The sequence below is a fragment of the Sander lucioperca genome, chromosome 17 (assembly GCF_008315115.2).
Source record: "Sander lucioperca isolate FBNREF2018 chromosome 17, SLUC_FBN_1.2, whole genome shotgun sequence".
Taxonomy (NCBI): domain Eukaryota; kingdom Metazoa; phylum Chordata; class Actinopteri; order Perciformes; family Percidae; genus Sander; species Sander lucioperca.
The window spans coordinates 22,393,160-22,415,763 of NC_050189.1; the positions used below are offsets into that span (position 1 = coordinate 22,393,160).

General features: G+C 43.2%; 1 protein-coding gene across 3 annotated transcripts in view; it reads left to right on the top strand.

Annotated features, from left to right (window-relative positions):
- LOC116049010 (glucosidase 2 subunit beta-like) overlaps positions 1-22,604 on the top strand; it is a 130,927-nt gene that overhangs the window by 24,508 nt on the left and 83,815 nt on the right. For 2 of the 3 annotated variants that reach the window (XM_035994063.1, XM_035994065.1), the window contains exons 8-9: positions 2,439-2,517; positions 20,175-20,261. In XM_035994063.1, coding sequence (XP_035849956.1) covers positions 2,439-2,517; positions 20,175-20,261 — 166 coding nt within the window. The remainder of the gene's footprint in view (positions 1-2,438; positions 2,518-20,174; positions 20,262-22,604) is intronic. The other variant, XM_035994064.1, reaches the window with a different exon arrangement.

The following is a 22,604-nucleotide window of genomic DNA, read 5'->3' on the forward strand; positions in this document are numbered from 1 at the left end:
GGAAGCAGGGCTGGGCATAGTAAACTGAAAGCGCTATAAAACATATGGCTGCATCGAGGACGAAATGCTTGTGCAGCGATTTTCCAGGGAGCGCTATGTGCCCACTTATGCATTCCTGCGCTCGGATGTGTACCATTATTCAGCCCTTCTGCGGCCCCCCCCAATCCCTTACCCTTCCCTCCCCAGCTCTGCCTCCATCCATCCACTGTATCCGCTCCATCCCAAGCGGTGTCTTTACGGGCTGCGCTTAAACAAACACATTACTAAGCTGAAATATCTGCAAGTGCCGCTTATTTCTATATAGCCATTGTTTCAGTCTGTCAGTCAATGGGAGTCGTTGAGCTGGCTATCTTGAGGCAGGACACATATTGATGCCTATTTGAATAGAGCACGAGGTGGAGGCTTTGTATATGTATGCTACATCACCATTTTTTCCTGTATTGCTCTGCAGCTCACACGCCCAAGTGTCAAGCTTGATTTTGTTTCCGTTATGATAAATGCAAAGTCCAAAGTCACTGGTATACCTGATGCTTGCACATTGCCAGGCAATTTGCTGACTTTGAACCCGATTAGCATGCACATTGCAGACTGTATATCTTGTACAAAAAAGCTCTTGGCTTTGTCTCTAATGACACTTAGCAAAACACTACCCCCTTTTTAATCCACTCGATTGGAATTGCTAATTATCTTTAATGCAGATTCACAGATAATTGTTCTCTCATTTTTACTGTTAACGAATCTCATTTTTGTGTCTATTTAGCCACCAATAATTGCTTCACGACAAGATTGAACTTTTAAATTCACTCTGAAAAAGGAATATGTCAGAAGCTTACATGCTGCTGATTATCATCATAATTGTATTTTAAAACAAATATTAACTCTGTAGAAATGTTATTGTTCCTGTGATTTGTGGATTAGCAGGTTCAGACAAGTTGGTTGCATCTAGAACATGTATAGTAAAGGTTCAGTCTGAAAGTTTCTTCCTCTCAGTTTGTACGATGGGGGAAAAAATCTCCCCCACAAATTGGTCATTAAAGTAGCTTGTGGACTTCCTCACCATTATTTTATCCCAGACCCTCCCAAGCACCACACACAAGTGCAGCCCACTGTGCCAGCTGGCAGGCAGTTGGCAGCCCAGTGCAGGATTAACTGGTACCAGTATGCTGCCCTATAAATAGAGTCTACCAACTGCTTCAGGAAATGAACCATGATGGAGCCTCCCAAAGGCCCACAAACAGGTTGTGCTTTTTATCCCCTCCTCTGTCAGGATTATATGTGTGTGTGAGAGTGAGTTCCCTAATGTTTATTGCGGTCTCTTTCAGTCAAACCCACTGTAGGTGTGCATTGCAAAGCACCTGCTTTTATGATGATGAAGTCTATGTGTATAATGCCCTCTGTGACTGTGGCCAAAGCCAGTTTTTTTCCACACAAGATTTCCAGAGCCGCTGTTCTGCAGCCTCTGTGCCAACTTAGAATGGAGGGAGCCATTGTTTTTCTCCAGCACTTACCCCGAGCATTGATCCTCTGTAGTGGAACAAGCTAGTCGCTTTGTATGTTTCCCTGCACTTCCGCTTTTGATGGACTCTCGGGATTGATCCTGGCTATGCAGTCATTATCTCAGCTCAGTAATGTTAGTTTAGGTGGAACCTCAGGAAGAAAGACACCAGCAGGGAAGAGTGGCTTAAGAAAAGATCTAGGGTGGTGTGTGTGATTTTGATTGTGTTGTGTGCTGAGATGGTCTAAACTGACTGGCCTAAAGAATGAGCTTACTCAAATCACCCAATGTTCAACTCACCCTCATATCAGTTAAAACACCAGTAATGTTCGTTTGCAGTTTAGCTAGTGCTGCTTTATTCTGTCATCTCTAGAGGAAAACAGAAGTACAGACTGGTTCATTGATAACTCTAAACAGGTTGTGCACCCTAATGCATGTTTTGTGAATCCAAAAGATCGTGCTTTGGGTCCAAAAGTGCAATATTTATTTCTGTATATCAAAGGTTTTCCTTTCTTGCAAAGCTCAAGTCCCGCTACAGCAAGTCCAGTGGAAATGTTTTGCTGGCCCTCAGGTGCTCTGGAATACATACCTCGTGAACAGGTTGTCGGTGTCACTTGCAGCGGGGAAGGCATCGACATGTTCATGGCAACCAATCATATAAAAAAAGAAGCCTGTTCCAAAATGTGCTTTAAACTTTGAGGAATACTAATACTGTATACTAACCACATTTTCTAATTAAATTTGATTTGATTAATTTCATTCAACTAATTTTAAGACTGGAACTCATGTTTTGAGATGGCTTTTTATTTTTTTAAGTTGACTTGAATTGACAAAGTATTGCTTTTTGTATTCATTTTAATGTAGGAGGACATTTAGTCATTGTACCAAAATACTAAGACTAACCCACTGCTGTTATCTGTCTTTTTTTTTTTTAACACAACAGTATAACAGTGGATGAAGTCCAGGCAAAAGTGGCACTCGTCCATGATGAAGAGCAGGTTCTCTCTGAGGATGAAGCAGTGGTAAGTTGTCTTTCATTCATGCAGTTTATACTACAATGCTGGTAGGTATAGTGAGGTCTGGGGGCCACCAAGTTGCCTTCACTTAGGTTATGTAATTAGACCTGAATCCATGTCCTGTCAGACCTTAAGGTACTTGGATTCCCTAACAAACAAAAAAGTGTCTAGCAAGGTATTTGTAATATATAGTACATCATCTAAATACATGGTATACAGCATGTCCACTTTTGTATTGTAGGAGACATCCTTTAAAGGATATGGGTGACGTTAATTCTATATTTTCCTTGTTGTCAGTACATCCTATGAAAAGACCAACCTAACCCTAATTAAATATGTACAATATTTTTAAAAATGAATGATTTTTTTTTTAAATGAATGAAAGTCATTTCCTTAAACAATTTGTTGGGAACTATTTGCGCATAAATACACAGTTGGTGCACAAGTGAGTATTTACAGCACTTGTGTATGTGAGATTGAAACAAAAGTACAAGCTCACTATCGCACACCGCCATTATCATCTATACATACACCATATCAGATCTGCGTCTAATGTAAATGCTTTAAGATAGCCAATTTTATCCATGTAGTTGAGTCGTGTAGTTTAGCATTTTTCAGATTTGCCAAACAGCAAGCTGATACACATCTTCATCCTCTTTTGCTATCTCTGTGGTTTTTATATCTTGCTTGGGTTGACTGTATGTCTGTTAGGGTTGCTGTTTTCTTCACATGTACAACAGGGTCCCTTCCAAATTCATTTGAATTCTGAACAGGATGAGGACAGTTTCCCATCAGTGATTTTCCCTTAAGCTGCAATGTGTGAGAATGCGGCTGTCGGTTTCACTTTAAACTTGTTGAGCTTCCCTCTCACCAGGCAGCAGATATCAAAATCTCTGGCTGTAAACAAAATGGCTAGAGCTCAATTTTTCCTCTTCTGCTCCCTGTTCTTTTTTCTACTATAAATGGCAATTGGTATACACAATCATACACTCCTGCACGCTGCTGGGTTCTCTTTTGTGAGTAGGTTGTCACATTGCGGAAAATGTGTTTACAGTGATGTTCAAATTTTTCACAAATTAAGTTTGCTGTATTTATGGCTAGAGGTAGAAATGTCCTCCACTATGTTAGGGGTGACAATGTGTATCTTGCATTGGCTTGCTAATTTTAGCTGCTGTAAAATGTCTAACTAGAGAAATTGTTTGGATGTTGTGCGGTTAGTATAGAACAGAAAAAAAGCTAGGGAGCACCAAAGCTGTAACCACATGAAAGACTGCCGGATGGGAAAAATCAGTGCTCATTTGTTATTTCTGCTGGCTAACGGGGAGGCATTCATAATGACTTCAACTGCACCTGAAGAGGATGAATCAGTATGAATATGCATGAATATGAAAATGTGTACTTAACTGCAACCACAACAAACGGCGATCAAGCTGGGCAAATTCAACAGGGTGCCATTGACAGTAGTTAACAGGCAATTTACATTAGAACTGACAAGCGGCCCTGTGTTAGCACTTTAATCAAGGTCCAAGGGCAGTAACAGTTATCATACGAGAAGTTAATTCTGTGTACTGGGAGGGATTTAGAGAAATGATTTTGCTCTGACCATTTATTTATTCTTTGGCACTTCTATCATAGAAATACATTTTCTGCTGACTTTAACATTGCAGTTACATTGCCATACAGCCAGTTCATACTCAGAATATGTGTAAATCCTTTCACATTGATGAATAACACAGTTGTTGAGAGAATGCAATAACACTGGGTCTTCATGCTGTACTCTTTTATATGTATGTGGACAGGAAAGGAAAAAATTGCTCAGTTGTAATGTCTGAAGACTTTGATTACTTTTCTTCTGATGCTCAGGGTTTGGGCCATATATTATTTTTTGCACGCTTATTCAATTTGTGTCATTTTCACACATTTTTATTGGTTTCCCCCTTCTTTTCCCTTTCTCTTAAGAAGCTTTGGCCTCCAAAGAAAATTTAGTTTCCACTTCAGCGGCCCAGATAATTCAAGAACAGAGAGGATTTTCAGGAGAACAATTTGATGATCAAAGGAGGCACTCCACTCGGGAGGGAAAAGGGATATTTTGATGTGGTGCTCCCTCAGTATTCTATCATTACGTTATAGCCCTCTATTCCTGGAGAAACCAGTGTTAATGTAGATTCAAGTTCACTCGCTTTTAGAAGGTAATCATAGGTATCCAAGAAGAATGTCTTGTCATTGTCAAAAAAGTAATAATCTTTTTAAATAGTCTTCTTTAAACACATGTTAAACACAGCATAGAGACTTAAGCAGATATCATGTCAATACTCAAAACTGAAACATTTGCATTAAATCAGCTTTTAGCTAAATCTCTTCTCTTTTGGTATTACCCATAGGACAATAAATTCTCAGAAGTATTGATGTGTGACCAAGCTTGGACTGCAGCTATGTGCTGGTGAACAGAGCTGGAGGAAATTGCCTTCTCTCAAGAAATGGGCATTTGTGCAGAGGTGAAATTCACTTATCCATCTACTACCCACCAGCCTCCCCTCAAAGCCCCTTACTCAGTCTACCAGAAACACAGAGAGATTAAGAATATAGAATGTTATTCTTTCTCTTTTCAACAGGAAAGCGGAATAAATCCCCTGATTTAAAACAAAAACAAAAAAACATTTGGTGTTCAAGCACCTTTTGGTGGTGATAAGAAGAGGGCAAAGTTGGTTTTTTTTGTATAGATGAAAAACATTGCTGTAGGTACATGAAAGCTTAGGAATTCCCCAAAACGGCTTGCTAGTGGATGTGGAAATCTTGGTTGTTTCACAGTTTAATCATATTAGCTATACCCCAGGGGTTCCTATATACAGTAGAAGAGAGCTGTCAATTAGTTGGAGCTCTTGACTATGTCACATGATCTTTACCAGCAGGAGTTGGCCCAGATGTCATAGAATTGTTAAAATTTCTATTTATTTCCATCTGAGCATTGTAAGGAGATTCACTTGAAGTACTTTAAACAAAACAAAAACTGTTATCATAAATACAGATAACATACAGTAACTAGTGCTAAAACAATTCGTTTTCATTGTCAAAAATGTAGTTTTTAAGGTCCCATATTGTAAGAAGTGAGATTTCAGTGTGTTTATTGATTATAAAGCAGGTCGAGGTGCATGCTATATAAATAGGTATAAGATAAGTATCAAAACCCTCAATCCACAGAGAAATGCACACAGCCCATATTCAGACACTGTGCCCTTAAACAAGCCGTCAGGACTTCGGTACGTTTGTGACAACTATACTATACAGGCTACTGGTAGAGAATGCCGTTACAGTCATTCCCCAGCTGCAATGATGGTGCAGAGATGCTGAGAGCGCAGATGCGGAAGACCCGGAAATGCTGACCAATCAGAGCAGACTGGGCTTTTTCTGGAGTGGGGGCTTAAACGCTAAAACTCAGCATTTTAGACAGGGGGTGAATACAGGTATATTCAGACAGACGGTATGATAAAAATAATGTTTTTTGAACATAGAGCATGTAAACATGTTCTAGTAGAACTGTTGGTTAAACAATACAAGTAATATGAAGATGTAACCTTGGGCACTGGAAGATTGTGATTTTATAGACCACAATTAACTGAATAGTTATGTCTAAATACTTCCCATAACATAATTACAGTTATGAACAGCAAAAACCTTTCCTATACCATTTATCAATCATACATCGTTCTGTCATAGTGACAGATTGACAGCATCCCACAAAGCTAGAAAGCACCTGCAAAGCAAGCCGGCCTGACATGACTTCACCTTTCTATCTTGGCAACAACACTGAGCTCTTTTGATGTTCACAACACAGAAAACAAACACTGGGTTCCCCTCCCATCCCTAGACACTACCAACCAAGGTCAGCCACTCGGCCCGGCTCTTCACACCATCTGTTTGGGGCTGGTTGACATTTGGCCTTAGCCAACACTGAAATCTCACTTCAGAGGGGGGCCCTGCATATTTGCATTCTGTTTTTGTATTGTTTATCAAGAGGGTAGATTTCAGCTATTTTTCATCTTGATGGCAAGAATTAAGACCTTGACTGAATGTACAAGATATTAGTGAAGAGAGAGATTTAGTGATGCATATTGAAGCAGTGTATAGGCTTTTAAAATGTGCTAAAAACAGTATAATGGCTTTTGACTTCTTATACAATGCCGCACATAAACTGTGCATTACATATGGAGTCCAGATATAACCATGACTGCAATTGTTGCACATTTAATCAACCCAAAAAAGTTATAATTCAAATCACAGCCACAGCCACAGGAAGGCAGGCATTACAGTACATACTGTTTGATGATGTCTCGCCAGCCTCCAGAAGGGGGCAGCAGGCCTCTAAACTGAGTGTGAGCTAATGGAAAAATGGAAAGTCACATTCACAGGTCATTTAATCTCTTTGTTTTGTCATGGGCTGGGCCTCTGGTGCTGTTTTCCTGCCTCACTCTCTCAAAAAAGAGTGAGATCCCTCCTGTTCAGAAATGAACAATTCTCATCTGCCTCCAAGAATTAGCTTTTTCATGCATTTGTAGGGAGGTTTCATAAGCTTGCAGTGATTCTAGAATTTGATGTTTGTTTTCCGATGAGAGTTTTGGTTCTGGATGGGACTACAAGAGCAGTTTTCTTTTACGGTCTGTATTTAACTTTCTGAAATGGCTTTATTTGGAGCAATGTATGCTTTTACGTCACCGAGAGTAACCTAGAAGTTTGATATCTGCAGACCTAAGCTGTACTTACAGTAGCATTCCAGTCTTACTGAACTGACTGTATGGATGTAGGCCATGATGTTACTTTACAGTGTATGCACAGGCTTTCCATACCCCGCTGTGTTTGCTTGTGAATGACACAGTAGTAAAGTTAAACCATACACAGCTTACAATGTATGATCTCAGTTATTTAGATGGTAGAATTAGGTATGTGCAGGCGAGCAGAATCATAGTATTAAACACTGGCAGCCATATACAGGTTTTGCATATCTGCTTCTGTATTCCAACAAGATTATAGTCTTGTGTTAAAAGCCTGCTGGGTATACGAGGCTGGATACGCTGAAGGGGAAAAAGGGGGTGGTCTGCACCTTTCCCCCCTCAGTACCATTCATCACCCCCCATCACACGCGTTATGTTTTTGCTCCCCAGCTGGAGTGCTTTCAAGCTATATAATGCGAAATGACAGGCTGAAACCAGAGGTGGAGTGATATGCGGTTTGTAGAGTTGAGGTAGAGAAAACTGACCTGCTAAAAAAATGCTGTAAGGTGTCATGTTCTTTTGAGATAGGAGGCCAGTGAGGGGAGGCGGAGGAGGGGTACAACTAATGATTTGGGTGGTAACTGTGAAAGACTTTTTTATTTGTTTCAGGCTGCACACCTGACATTACTCAATCTGTTGCCTTGCCCTCTTCCTCTGCACCTCCGCAATCGTCTTTTGTTATGTAAATGTCGTGATTGGATGCGCACAGGCCAGTGGGAGGTCAAAGGCAAGAGAGGGAAGCAAAGTGAAGAGGCATCGTTTTATGCTGCTCCAACAAGTCTGTATCTGTTTAACTACTCTGTCACCTTTTTCTTTACTTAAATTCTGTTTACGGCTCCTTTCTTGACAAAATGTTGTTTTTCACAAGCATCCTCCGAAGTATTGAAAATAATGGAGAAAAAAGTGAGCTGTATAAAAAATACAACACTGTTAAGACTTAAGAAAGTTCAATCACAAAGCTGTATTTATACCGCTTTGACTCCATCGCTAAAAATCCTCGTCTTACAAGCTGTAGTGACAAACCAGCCTTAAAGCAAGCTCAAGGCAATCGTTTGTATTCTTATCAGCTTTAACCACTTGACAAATACTATTGATGTTGCACCCATGTAACTGCAGCTCCCAAGAACAGGTTACACACTGTGCAATGAGCAACGTCCAGGGAAAATAGACATTGGTTGCCTCTGGTACAATCTATGCTAGTGCTTCCCAGGTGAATGCATTGATCAGTGATCTTGTACTGTATCTCAAGAACAGAAAGGATGTTTTAGCATTGGGAGCAGTCTCTAAATACCCCGTTAACTTTTCTGGAACATTTTAGAGGGATTATTCCTTAAATTATGCTAATTCATTTCTTTTTACAGTATAGTTGGGGTGGGTAATAAAGTTAAAGTCAGTTTCACAAAGTCGTTATCCTGAAGATTTCAGTTCTGGTTAATTTGGTGACACCTGTGGTTACTTGTGGTAACAACAAATGTGATTTGATACAAACACTCAAGCAGCTCAACTTTGTCAGAAATACAACAGAGGAGCAACTGTGCAGGTCAACTAAACAAACTTGCGTTGTTTAAATAAAGAAGTCAGTCAAAATAATTGCAACTGCAATCTGATCTGAAAAATGTCAACCATGAATGATACCAAAAAGTGGGTTTGTTTCATGAGCATTTTAAGGACTATAACTTAAAAAAAAGAAAAGAGTACATTATTTATCAAAAAGGGGAATCATTCTAAGGAATATAACTTTGAAGGAAAATCTTGGTATTTTTCAAGATTTTGTCTTCCGAATTGTGGCTGTTCTGGCTATGGGTCATACTAACTTTTCACTCATCTCCTTTGCTGTACATATTTGGGAAACACCTCTGGCAAAACAACGTATATCGGGACAAGCAGCGCTAGACAAATTAAATTATATTTTACATAAATAATTTATAATGCTCGTCTCTGAGTCCAAACAAAAGTAAACACAGAAAGCACAGTTCTCTGGATTAGCTATTGTAGCTAACTGCATAGGGATCTATGAAATGTAGTAAAAACGGCCACAATTAATTATGAGAATAAGACCCAGGGTGAAAAATATCAGAATTGCCAATATTGATGTAGATGGTGATAATGCAAATGCATGCACAATCGCATACAAAAAAATCTGACTGCAACAAACAAAAATATTCAAACATGTAAAACTAATACTTGAGCAACTCATTGTGTTAGTTATTTCAGTACATTTCGCACATAATAATTTATTTTAACAACTTTATTAAATGATAACAGTATCACTATTCATAAGACTTTAGTGAAAGTCAATAAACAATAATATATAGTTATTGCCCAGCCCCACAGTTTTGTCATCTGCTTAATGTTAGGTTTTTCAGTCTAAAGCATCACATATCCGGATGAACTGTATTTGTTTGCAGATGAATTGCAGAATTCTCTATTTTATTTCAAAATTTCATGTCGCATCTAATATCCTCTGACCCCAGACAGACCACTGGCTCCTGAAAGAACATCTTGTTGAGGAACCTCATATCCTTTGTGGTGAAACGGTTGATGTGTTTTGTGTTTCCATGGTGACCCCGCCGTGCAGCACATAAGACAATAATGAAAGCTCTCAAAGGCCGCAGGGGCACCAGAATAGTGCACGTCCTCAATGTTTCAGCTATTGTGGCACTTGAAGGAGTTACACAACCTGACGTTCACCCTGAGAATGTTTCCTTCCCCCATCATCTCGGGGCTTTTGAGACCGGCAAAGATTGGGCTTGCTAGCAAAGGGATGACACACGGAATGACAAAACTCCTGTGTCTGTCTGTCAGGCTCGGTCTTTATCTGACTGACATTTGCTGGCTCAGGCTCATCCAGGCTCTGGAGAAGCCAGGGATAAGAGTCAGACACAGATGGCTTTTCCCTTGCAATTCTGTCTAGTGCAAGATTCAGTCGGGGGAATTTTTTTTTCCAAATCTTCATTTTGTTTTACAGACTCTCTGAAATATAATTGCCTCTACAAAAGTATAAGAATACAGTCTTCACATTCTGCAACAACGTGTTTTTTGTACTATGTTTTTTTGCAGGGCTTTATTCTTTTTGTCTGCGCTGACCCAACCTACTGGTGATTAAGGCTTGATAGGGCTATTACTGAAGCAGAGACATTTCTTGTCCTCTTGAGTAAGTCAAAAGAACAATGCAAGAAAGCCTTGTGCCATTTAAAACTGATGAGCCAAAGCCAGCATGAAGGAGTAGAGGGGGGGTGTAGGTGTTAAATTGATTGGCGAGAGAAAAAAGCATCTGCTTTGCAATAGCTTCACAGTTGCCTCAGAAGCACGCCTGCTATTGTTTCCAAATAAGGATACCCACTTCTGTGTGCCGAGGAGTGTCTCCTTCAGAAGACGTGTAAGAAGGATAGAAATTGTTGCATGAGAAACATTTAGAGACATCTTTTTTTTGCAGATTTTCAGGCCCTTGATCTGTTTTCTTTTTTCATAGCTGCCTCAAGTCCTTTTCTGTTCTCCAGGCAGTTCGGAGTTAATATGTATGCAGAGAACAAAAGACAGGGGATAGAGGGCTGGAGTCAGCAGCTGATCCAATGACAGAAATGGCATTGAGGCGAGAGGGTCCCAGGTGTAGTCATGACTCAAGCAGCAATCCAAGATAGGGGGTTGTGTTTGAGGGGGGGCAAGGAGCGAGAAAGTAGCATGGGGCATCATGGAAACTTGCGTCCTGTGTGACAAGCTGCCTGTTGTGTCCATACTCCTTGACAGCAGGAAAAGCAAAGAGACAGGACACCTGACCCGTTTGAGAGCGGGGACCGTGTCCCACGTTTGACGTTTCCTTCGTGTCCCGCGTGTGACGTTTCCTTTCCATGTTTGTTCTTTTCCGAAACCCACCCCCGTTCTTCTTTTCCTAAACCCAACTAGTTGTTTTTTTCCTAAACCCAAGCCGCGTGTCACATTTCCTAAACCAACCGTAGCCTTGCGATAACATGTAGCCTCGCGATATCACGCCACATGGCTTTAAAAAGTGGCGTGTATGTCTACGCTGTGACGTTGCAGACTGCCGTCCCCTGTACAGCGTAGACATACACGCGGATAGCTCATAATGCGTACAGATAACACGCCACTTGGCTTTAGGAAAGTGGCGTGTGTATTTACGCAAAGTCATGATGTCATGTTGCATGTTGAATATAAACCAATGTGTTACTGTTGTTGTTGATGGAACACATCTGGTCGGGTGTTTTCAGTGTAACAAGGTTGGAGAATGATCACTTGTCTATTTAAAAATTGGGTCTGTAGTGTCAGGGTTTTGGTATTTTGTGGTGTGTATTATTTTTGTAGTCGGTTTCTGTTCTGTATTGTGCTTGTTTCCTGTTTTATTTTGTAGTCTGTCTTGTCTCCCTTGTCTTGTCTAGCTTTCTTCCTGTCTTTGTTTGTTTCCCGCCTTTTTTGATTTGTTCCACCTGTTGTGTCACCTGCCTCTCGTTCCCTCGTTACCTTGTGTATTTAGCCTCTCTGTTTTCCCTTGTCCCTTGTCGGATCGTCTCGTCTTGTTGCTGTGCGTTCTGTTTGTTTCTGCATTCCCTGTCGTGGATTTCCTTTTTGTATTGGATTATATCTCCAAGTAAGTTTTGCTTATCTTAAATTAAAACTCTTTAAACTGCATTTGGGTCCTAACCTTGCCTGCCTTCGCACCAGCCCTGATAGTACGATCCGACCAATATATGGACCCAGCAGTTATGGAGTTTGTGCCTCTTTTTCACCCCATGGACTCAGTGGGAGAATTTTTGTTGAAATTTTTTCATGGGCTCCATGAGGAGGATCCTGCCTTTGCTAGGCACCTCATGGATATGCGCTGGCAGGCTACGGCGAGGGAATTCGGCCTCCCTGTCACCAGGCCTGTTTTTCCTCCAGGGCCTCAGCTGACCTGTGTTTCTGAACCAGAGCTGACCTGTGTTCCTGAGCCAGAGCTGACCTGTGTTTCTGAGCCTGAGCTGACCTGTGTTTCTGAGCCAGAGCTGACCTGTGTTTCTGAGCCAGAGCTGACCTGTGTTTCTGAGCCTGAGCTGACCTGTGTTCCTGAGCCAGAGCTGACCTGTGTTTCTGAGCCTGAGCTGACCTGTGTACCTGAGCCGGAACTGTGCAGCGGACCTGAGCCGGAACTGTTCAGCGGACTTGAGCCGGAACTGTTCAGCGGACCCGAGCCCGTGCTGTGCAGCGGACCCGAGCCGGTGCTGTGCAGTGGACCCGAGCCTGTGCTGTGCAGTGGACCCGAGCCCGTGCTGTGCAGCGGACCTGAGCCTGTGCTGTTCAGCGGACCTGAGCCGGAACTGTGCAGCGGACCTGAGCCGGAACTGTTCAGCGGACTTGAGCCGGAACTGTTCAGCGGACCCGAGCCTGTGCTGTTCAGCGGACCTGAGCCCGTGCTGTGCAGTGGACCCGAGCCTGTGCTGTGCAGTGGACCCGAGCCTGTGCTGTGCAGTGGACCTGAGCCTGTGCTGTTCAGCGGACCCGAGCCCGTGCTGTGCAGCGGACCTGAGTCTGTGCTGTTCAGCGGACCTGAGCCGGAACTGTGCAGCGGACCTGAGCCGGTGCTGTGCAGCGGACCTCAGCCGGTGCTGTGCAGCGGACCTGAGCCGGTGCTGTCCAGCGGATGTGAGCTCATGCTGTCCAGCAGTCCTGAGTCCGTGCGGACCAGAGTTACTGTTCCTGAGGCTACCAGTGTTCCCGAGTCCGAGTTCACCATTGTTCCTGACCCCGGGCTGACGTGCAGCTCTCCTGAGCTGGCGTGCAACTCTCCTGACTCCGGGCTGGCGTGCAGCTCTCCTGAGCTGGCGTGCAACTTTCCTGACTCCGGGCTGGCGTGCAGCTCTCCTGACTCGGGGTTGGCGTGCAGCTCTCCTGACCCTGGGTTGACGTGCAGCTCTCCTGATTCCGGGTGGACGTGCAGCTCTCCTGATTCCGGGTGGACGTGCAGCTCTCCTGACTCCAGGCTAGCTAGCAGGCCCCCTGAATCCAAGCTAGCTAGCAACTTTCTTGAGTCCCGGCTAGCTAGTAGCCTTCCTGAGCCCAGGCTAGCTAGCAGGCCCCCTAAATTCAGGCTAGCTAGCAACCCCCCTGAAACAAGGCTAGCTAGCATCCTCTCTGAGCCCCGGCTAGCTAGTAGCTTTCCTGAGCCCAGGCTAGTTAGCAGCTCTTCTGAATCCAGGCTAGCTAGCAGCCTTCTTGAGCCCCGGCTGGCTAGCAGCCCCCTTAAGCCCAAGCTAGCTAGCAGCCCTCCTGAGTCCAGGCTAGTTAGCAGCTCTTCTGAATCCAGGCTAGCTAGCAGCCTTCTTGAGCCCCGGCTGGCTAGCAGCCCTCCTGAGTCCAGGCTAGTTAGCACTCTCCCAGATCCCAGGCTTGCTAGCAGCCTTCCTAGCTTCCCCGAGCTTCCTAGTGTTCCCGAGTTTCCTAGAGTTCCTGAGTTTCCTAATGTTTCCGAGTTTCCTAGTGTCCCCAAGCTGCCCAGTTTCCCAGCACTGCGCAGCTTTCCAGAACCGCCGCTGACGTGCAGCCTTCCAGAACTGCCGCTGACGTGCAGCCTTCCAGAACCGCCGCTGACGTGCAGCCGCCCAGAACCGCCGCTGACGTGCAGTCTTCAAGAGTCGTCGATGACCGCTCTTCAAGAATCTACGATGACCGCTCTGCTAGAGTCTTCCAGTCGTCCAGAGTCTCCGATGACCGCTCTGCTAGAGTCTTCCAGTCGTCCAGACTCTTCGATGACCGCTCTGCTAGAGTCTTCCAGTCGTCCAGAGTCTTCGATGACCGCTCTGCTAGAGTCTTCCAGTCGTCCAGAGTCTTCAATGACCACTCTCCCAGAGTCTACGTCGACAGCTCTTCCAGAGTCCATGTCGACAGCTCTCCCAGAGTCCACGTCTACGGGCAAGCCAGAGGCCTTGCCGGTCTCCGGCGTCCAAGAGACTGCCCCTGAGGCTTTGTTGGTCTCTGGAGTCCCAGAGACCTCCCTAGTGACTTTGCCTTTGTTCTGCCCCCATGAGACTTTGCCTGTGGCAGTCAGGCCGACTCCTGCCCCTCGTGTCCTGTCGGCGGTCAGGCCGACTCCTGCCCCTCGTGTCCTGTCGGCGGTCAGGCCGACTCCTGCCCCTCGTGTCCTCTCGGCGGTCAGGCCGACTCCTGCCCCTCGTGTCCTCTCGGTGGTCAGGCCGACTCCTGCTCCCCGTGTTTTGTCGGTGGTCCGGCCGACTAATGCTCCAGTTACCCTGTCGGCGGAGTTGCCGACTCCTGACCCTGTCTTGTTGTCTGTTACTGATCCTGTTACCTTGTTGGCAGACACTGACCCAGCTGACCCGTCGCCTGTCTCCAGCCCAGCTGACCCGTCGCCTGTCTCCAGCCCAGCTGACCCGTCGCCTGTCTCCAGCCCAGATGCCCCTTCATCTGCTGAGCCTGTCTGGCCACCAGAGGGGATTCGCCTTCGCCGCCGGTCTTCAGAAGGAATTCGCCCTCGCAGACGGCCTCCAGAAGGATTCTGCTTTCGCTGTCGCCCTCCAGAGGGGTTTCGCCTTCGTCGCCGTCCTTCAGAGAGGCTTCGCCTTCGCCGCTGGTCTTCAGAAGGGATTCGCCCTCGCAGACGGCCTCCAGAGGGGTTTCGCCTTCGTCGCCGTCCTTCAGAGAGGCTTCGCCTTCGCCGCTGGTCTTCAGAAGGGATTCGCCCTCGCAGACGGCCTCCAGAGGGGTTTCGCCTTCGTCGCCGTCCTTCAGAGAGGCTTCGCCTTCGCCGCCAGTCATCTCGGTGCCCTCGACATCCTGTACGGCCACCAGAGAGATTCTGCCTTCGTCGCCGGTGGCCAGAAGGGTTCTGCCTTCGTCGCAGGCCGCCTGAAGGTTTCTGCCTCCGCCGCAGGCCGCCAGAGGGATTCTGCCTTCGTCGCCGGTGGCCAGAGGGATTCTGCCTTCGTCGCCGGTGGCCAGAAGGTTTCTGCCTCCGCCGCAGGCCGCCAGAGGGATTCTGCCTTCATCGCCGGTGGCCAGAAGGTTTCCGCCTCCGTCGCAGGCCGCCAGAGGGATTCTGCCTTCGTCGCAGGCCGCCTGAAGGTATCTGCCTTCGTTGCGGCTCTCAGTCCCCTGTTGCCGAGGCCTCTCAGTCCCCTGTTGCCGAGGCCTCTCAGTCCCCTGTTGCTGAGGCCTCTCAGTCCCCTGTTGCCGAGGCCTCCCAGGGACTCTCTGTGTTTCCCCCGATATGTAGTTTGTCACTAAACTGAACCGATCAGGTTATCATTGTCTTGTTGGTCAAAGCACACGCATGCTCGCAAGTGGCAATTCTGTGCACAAAGTGTGCACAGTCCTTACCACTAGGGCTGTGCTCGATTGAAGAAATTCTTAGTCGACTAACACTCATTCAATTGTATCGACTAATCGATTAGTTGATTTAATCGACAGATCTGTAAATCTGAGTTTCTCCGCAAAGAGTCATGCAAAAGCACCACTTTAATTCTTGTGTTTACCAGAGATGTGCTCGTACGTTTCTTGGAAATAAGTCATTCAGCATGGAAAAAAGCATAAAACATGACTAATCGACTAAAGAAATCTTAGTTGACTAAGACCAAAACAACCGATTAGTCGACTAATCGACTAAGAGGGGGCAGCCCTACTTACCACAATGTGCATGTGTGTGTTCTGTGTTTTACTGAACATCATGCAACAACAGCATGTAGCTACTGGTTAAATAGTTACTACTGAAAACACAGAGAAATACGTTTTAATAGGAGCTACTACTGGCACAGCCTCAATTCCCAGATCAGCAACATTGACCATGAACCATTTCTGCTTTATTTTGTGCTGATGGCTGTTCATTACCTTAAACATAAAGGATTGTAAAAAAAACATTCTAGCCATAGGGTCCCAAAGATTTCGCCCTTTTTGCTATAAACGAAATTATCACATTATTTCTTGAACTGAAACTATAATTTTTGCAATGTATGTAAGTCACATAGTGTGTGGTTGTGAAAACACGAGTAAACTTTCCTGTATCTCTATAGTTGTTTTATAACAAGGGTTAAACTGAGAACCTGATTATACTCATGTTCTCATGCTCGTTTATTGTGTGCATTTCTACACCGGGTGTGGTTGTGTGCCTGTGCACTTAAGTCAGGATCGGTATTGTTGTCACTCTGACTCCCTCCCTCCCTGCTTCTTTCTCTTACACTCCCCTTACTCCCTCTACAGAGTGACATTTATTAATTAAATATGTGTACTGCCGCAGGATGTGCTTCCCTTTCCACTATCTCCAGACACTAATAATTACATTGGCATTTAGCTCCGTGATAAGCCGACCCTATGGCCTTTATGAAATGTTCCCTGGGCCCGGATACTGAGCAAAATATAGACTGATGCGATGCTATAAATCGATCCATCTGCCTGTCTTCTTGCTTTTATCTTAGGAAAAGAGGCACTGTTAATTAGCATGGTTAAAGAATCTAACAACACCACCTGGTTTTTACATCATTAAAGGCTGAAATCGGGCTTTGCTGGAAAGATGGAATCGGTGGGCTGTTTAATTGAAGTTAGAGCTGATGATGACAAGTTATTACAGGTCAATAAATGTCACAGGGACCACTGTCATTTATAAAAAATACTCCTCTGTAGCCTTTAAGTATAAAGGTTATTTTTTTAATGGCACAGTGTAGACTTTAGGGCTCCATTTATCATGTTTTGATTAATATGGTCCAAGCCAAATATTTGTTATATAAGTTTATAAGTTTTTAATCGAATTCTAGAGTTTGAAAACACAACATTTTATTGTGACTTCCACTGACATACAGAACACTAAGATATGTACATGCAGCAGTTTTAATAAGCAAAGAAAATGACGGATAAGCTAAGCTCAACTGCATTAGTGTTTCTGATTAGGCCTTTGCAGATCTAAGAAATCAGCCAAAAAGCTTTAGAGTATTAAGTTTGATTTTGCTTTACCTAATTACTTTGCCTCAGGTGGCCTAATTCGGCTGGTGCATTGCAAGATATAATGTGGCTTATCAGCTTCAGGAATGTATCAATATGCTTAAGTCACAATTACTTTAATCATGTATTTAGTTTGTACTTGTACCAGTTACATTTTAATAAACTGTCTTCTCTTACCTTAGTAATCGTGGTATCATTTCACTTTCTTGTTTTATTGACAAATTGTTAATATTTGCTGTAAATGTGGGACAATGCCTTCATCTTTCACATGACTAGGGTTATATACCTCCATAAGATTAAATATAGTTTCCACTGCTGGGGTAGAAGAATACCTTAATTCCACAGAGCAGTGCGGAGCAACCACTCCAGGATTGCCTGAATAAACTTTAATCACCAAATTAAATTTAAGATTTGAGTCTAACTTGTTCCAGAAATGTCCAAGCTGAAATGACCGGGGAAGGTTTCAGTGAAAACCATCTGGGCTTCAAATTGGACCTTTGGACTCGGGGGGAGGGGGGGATTGTATGTACCATTTGGTATCAGGTAAGATGACCAGTGTTCTTGCTACCTTGGGAAATCTGCACTTTGACTTCTATTATTTTGGTCGATGTTTTGTCCTCTTCTGTCAAAGGGCCTGGAGGGGATCCAAGCAAGTACTTTTTCTATCTGAACAACATGCTGTGCCTCTGTATTTGTCGCTGGCTACTTGACTGAGGATAAAAGCCGAGTGCCAGAGATGCTTAGAAGAGGCAAACTGACAGAAGTAGCTGGCAGCTTTATTACATGACTTTCAGTTCATGTATGTGAACATTCAGTATGCACACATATACTGTGTGTGCTTTAATACTGTGTATGAGTGGTAATATTTTCAGTGTGGGTTCATTGTAATAGATCTCATCTTTTTGTTTGTGCTGTTTCCACATATTTGCACGGTGATGCATTTCATAACTAGAAACCCAATATTGTCTTGCCAGGTGGATATAAGTGGTATTTGTAGAACTGCTTCTGGGACTAGCTGTATCTATCAAATAACATAACACAGTATGTAGCAATGTTATTTGATCTTTCCTCTCTCTCTCTCTCTCTCTCTCTCTCTCTCTCTCTCTCTCTGTGTAAGGCAATATCTTTGCATACCGTTATATCAGCCCTCATATTAGTTTGACTAAATCAACTGTAGATCTAATTTATCGGAACTTTTGGGGAATTTTCACATAACAGGAGTCAAATTTCTTAGGAATTGCAGTTTAGATACAGCTTACAGAGTAACTGATGCTACGTTAAAGTGATAGACGCTTAATGCTATTTACCAAAAAGTCAACATTCATATAATACTTCCAAGTTGTAGTTTGGGTGAAGATCTAACATGGAAAAGGTTGAAGCTCATTACAGTTGTACACCATGAGAGTGAAAAAGGTTCACATTAGTTTCCAAATTGTCCTCGTGTTTTTGAACTGTTTGCCAAGCGAGCAAAGATGATTATTTTGATGGGTGTAAAACAGTGGTGAGAAATGAGGATTGCTGCAACCATGAGTGTAATGCTTGAATTAACCGAGCAGAGTCTTACAAACTAGTCTATAGTACATGGCTGATACTAAGGACTATTTTCATGAATGATTAATCTGACTATTTACTCAATTAAATGTCATCACAAGTTCTAAAATCCATGATGATGTCTTCAAATTTCTTTTTTTGTGTACGACCAACATCCCAGAACTCAAAGATTCTTAAGATACAATCTAACAATTTCTTACAAATGAGAAGCTTGAACCAGCACATTTGACATTTTTGCTTACTATCAAACTAAACTTTTGCTTATTGTTTAACAAAGGTCGAGCTCAACATGCAAATAGCGTGTCACCAATAACAAAAGTGACTGAATACTGCACAACAAACGGTGAACTTCAGCCCCATTCAGCTCATCTCTAAGTGCACACAGCATATTTTGTATGCGTTTCAAACAAACACATTTCAATTTGGCTACGGAAAACCTACCTAAGCACAAAAGAACTTTTCGCCGTTCACATCCAAGGGGATTCACAGCACCTGCCTTCCAGTCCAAACGTCCAGATCCACAGTCGTGTTTATTAGCTTAGCTTAATTGTGCATAGTATCTAAAGGTCAGTGCCTGCTGTGATACATCGCTGCCAAAATGGCTTCCAGGGAACAATGTTTCAGATGAATAAACACTGAAAGCTGCACCACCTTCCACCCCTCCATCCTTTACCTCCCAATGTGCAGCAGCATCACATTCAACTATTTCAGGCCATGCACAAGGTCCTGTGACTGATGGGCATCCACTGGTACACACCGCCTCACTGACTTCCATTTCAGCTGGCAAAAGCAGCAGATTAATTCGCTTGTCAATTTCTTTACCCCCTTTTTCTGCAGGAGTTTATTCAGATATAGGAAGAACGATGTGTTTGTCCTCCAGTGAATTAAAACATGCAGTATATCTGTATAACTACAGCCTACCCCATGATTGATGGTATTTGACTTCTATAAGCAGTAAATTTCTTCCGTTTGGCTGTAAAAGCTGATTTAATGAGAGAGTGACTTGAATAGATAAGCAGATATGGCAGCAGGGATTATAGGGAGGTGAGCTGGGAGATGGATGATATGCAGTTTATTATCAGTTATGTAATGCACTTTGTATAAGCCCATACCTGTGGGGCCAGCAGGCACTCTGCAAAAGATGCGAGATTGCGAGCTTGTGTGCACCTTAAGATATTTGTGAGAGAATATACATGCTTTTCAGGAGATGTGTAAACTTGTGGTGCAGGTTGTCCATTACTTTGTATTAAGAATTTACAAGAGAAGAGAAAGCCTTATATGTTGAGTCACTGTAAATATACAGAGGCGTTATGTTTGATTTATGTGTGTATTATATTTGACTTAATCTGCTTAGTTACAGTGTTCGTCATACTTTGGTTAAAAAACGACTCTTACCTCTTACCCCCCCAGGCTTTGTTGGGCGGAGGCCATCAGATGGATCTCACCAAGTTTCAGTACACTCTCTGGGACATCCTGACAAAAGGAGACAGTGTCAAGGTAAGCTCCATCATTCGGCCACCACCCACTTCTTTGTTTGTTTTTTTAATTTCTACAAACTATATTCTTCATTCACTCCTTCATTACTTTATTCCATGGATTAGTTCCCATTTACACCCAAAAGTTCATTGACTCATCCTCGTTAAATAGGTGGTGCTGGAGCCTTGGTGACATTCGGTAGTGACTTCTTGTGGGTCTTGTGAATGTTGGAACATACTTCTCCACAAAGGGGTGTCGTTTGTAAACGTTCAAGAAAGAAGACATGTTTATCGTCTTATCTATCTGCTTGCAGTCGGTAAAACAGTGTAAATTTACTTTGCCTCTGTTAGTGAATCTGATGATACTGTTTATTGACTATATAAGTGCTGTGTGACCAAACCCTTATCTATCATGGATCGCTTCCTTCATCCACCTACAGTAGATTCAAATAGTCTCAAGCCTTTCCCCCTCTGTCTTTTTGCTTTGATCCATATCCAAAACCTTTCCACTGGCTGTTTAAAAACAATGTCTAGATAGATGAAAAGCACTGGTTATCTTCACTGAATGTGTGCAGTAACCTCTTGGTACAATGTAGCGACAACAGAAAACCTACACGATGAACACAAAATGAGGAAAGATTATATTCCTTTTAACCGAAATGTGCAAAAGCTTGATTACTCCAGAGTTGTAAATTTAGCCGTTGGTGATTTAAAGCAGTGATATTGTTCTAGTTACCACATTGTGATTAGATTTATCTATTGGCTCTATTCTACCTCGACAGCCACAACACAAATAACCTCATAATACCTTCTTTTCTCGAGTCTGTGCTAATTTACTAGAGAGTACTTAAAGAGTAGAGTACTTAAACCGCCGGCATATTTTATTCTGATCACAGGTTTATAAACCACGTTTTCATCTGACAGCTAAGGCCGAAAAGAAAATGTTGGTCCCTCTCTCCATCTCCTCACGTGGAGAGTACGAGATACCATCCTTTCATTTCCGCTCCTCCAGATAAAAAGATGAGAGAGGGAGAGGACGAAAGTGAGGCCTATCGCTGGGCAGCAGTGATTGAGTCCCTTCACTAAGCCACAGCGAGGATCTGCTCAAATAACCCACTCTGCCGATAAGAAGCTAGTCATTTCCATAGACAAAAAACATTGGGGTCCAGATTAGATTCACCATCTGCCTGGCTTATCTTAGCGTTGCTCCATCATTGAATGTGAAAAAGGCAAACTCCTGTCCCCTGTCTTTTTATGAAAACACCACTGAAATACATTTACTTGAAATGGAATGATTTTGCACTATTATTGTTAGTAGTAGCAGCGCTGGTCTGAATTTGATGCCCGCATTAGAAATATCAACAAAAATGCCACTTTCTAAAGTAATCTTTTTACCATTATAGTTATTGCCAGAGTAATACATTTTCTGTTACAGATGGATGCTTTCATTGCTAGCAAGGTTGATAAATCTAAAGCTCAACAGCAAATTATCTAAAATGCAGCATGATCTATGTTATATATTTTGTTGAGTTGTGTATAATCACAGAGAAATCTGGAAATGTAATCAAGGACCAGGTCTGTGTCATTTGGTCGCAGTCACCTGTCGATGGCGTCATATCCCCTTGGTGCATGCGTCAGGTTTTTGGTTGTCTGCCAGAAGCTGTCACAGGGTACACGCGGGGTCTTAAAAGCATTGAAAAAGTATTAAATTTGATAATCTCAAATTAAGGCCTTAAAAGCCTTGAATTTGGTATACAAAGTCTTGGATTTCGTTACAAATGTCTTATATTTTTTGCCTTTCCTAGGATTAAGTTCATACCGTAACAAAATTAACCGTTACTAATATAGGCTAATTAAGAACTGACCGGAGCCTGTCACTGGACACAAAGTAAACACGGTACCGGGCGGAATGTGTCGGTGTGTGTCGAGCCTGGCTGGCCGCTCGGCGCCTTCAGACAAAACTCAAGCTAACAGGCTAACGACTTATTAGCTAGCCAAACACCGAGCGGTAAATCTGCAAAGATTGGAGCTGTGAGCGCATTAATCTGCTCGGTGTGCGTCTTATAACAAACAGAGCAAGCAGCCACCGGACTCTAACATCTGTTGACTGTTTAGAGACGAAGTGACCGGCCTACTGTAGCAGAGCTGCAAGTTAACACTGAGCTATGTGTTTTCAGTGTTAAACACTGCTGCAGGTATTCATGCACGACTGTTGTTGGTGATTTACAGAGGTGGAAGACTTACTCAGGTCATGTATTGCAGTAAAAGTAGAAAAGTACCAAAAGTAAAAGTGCTCATTATGCAGTGTAATATATTTTATTGGATTATATTATAATCCAATACATTTTATTAAATATAACTGATA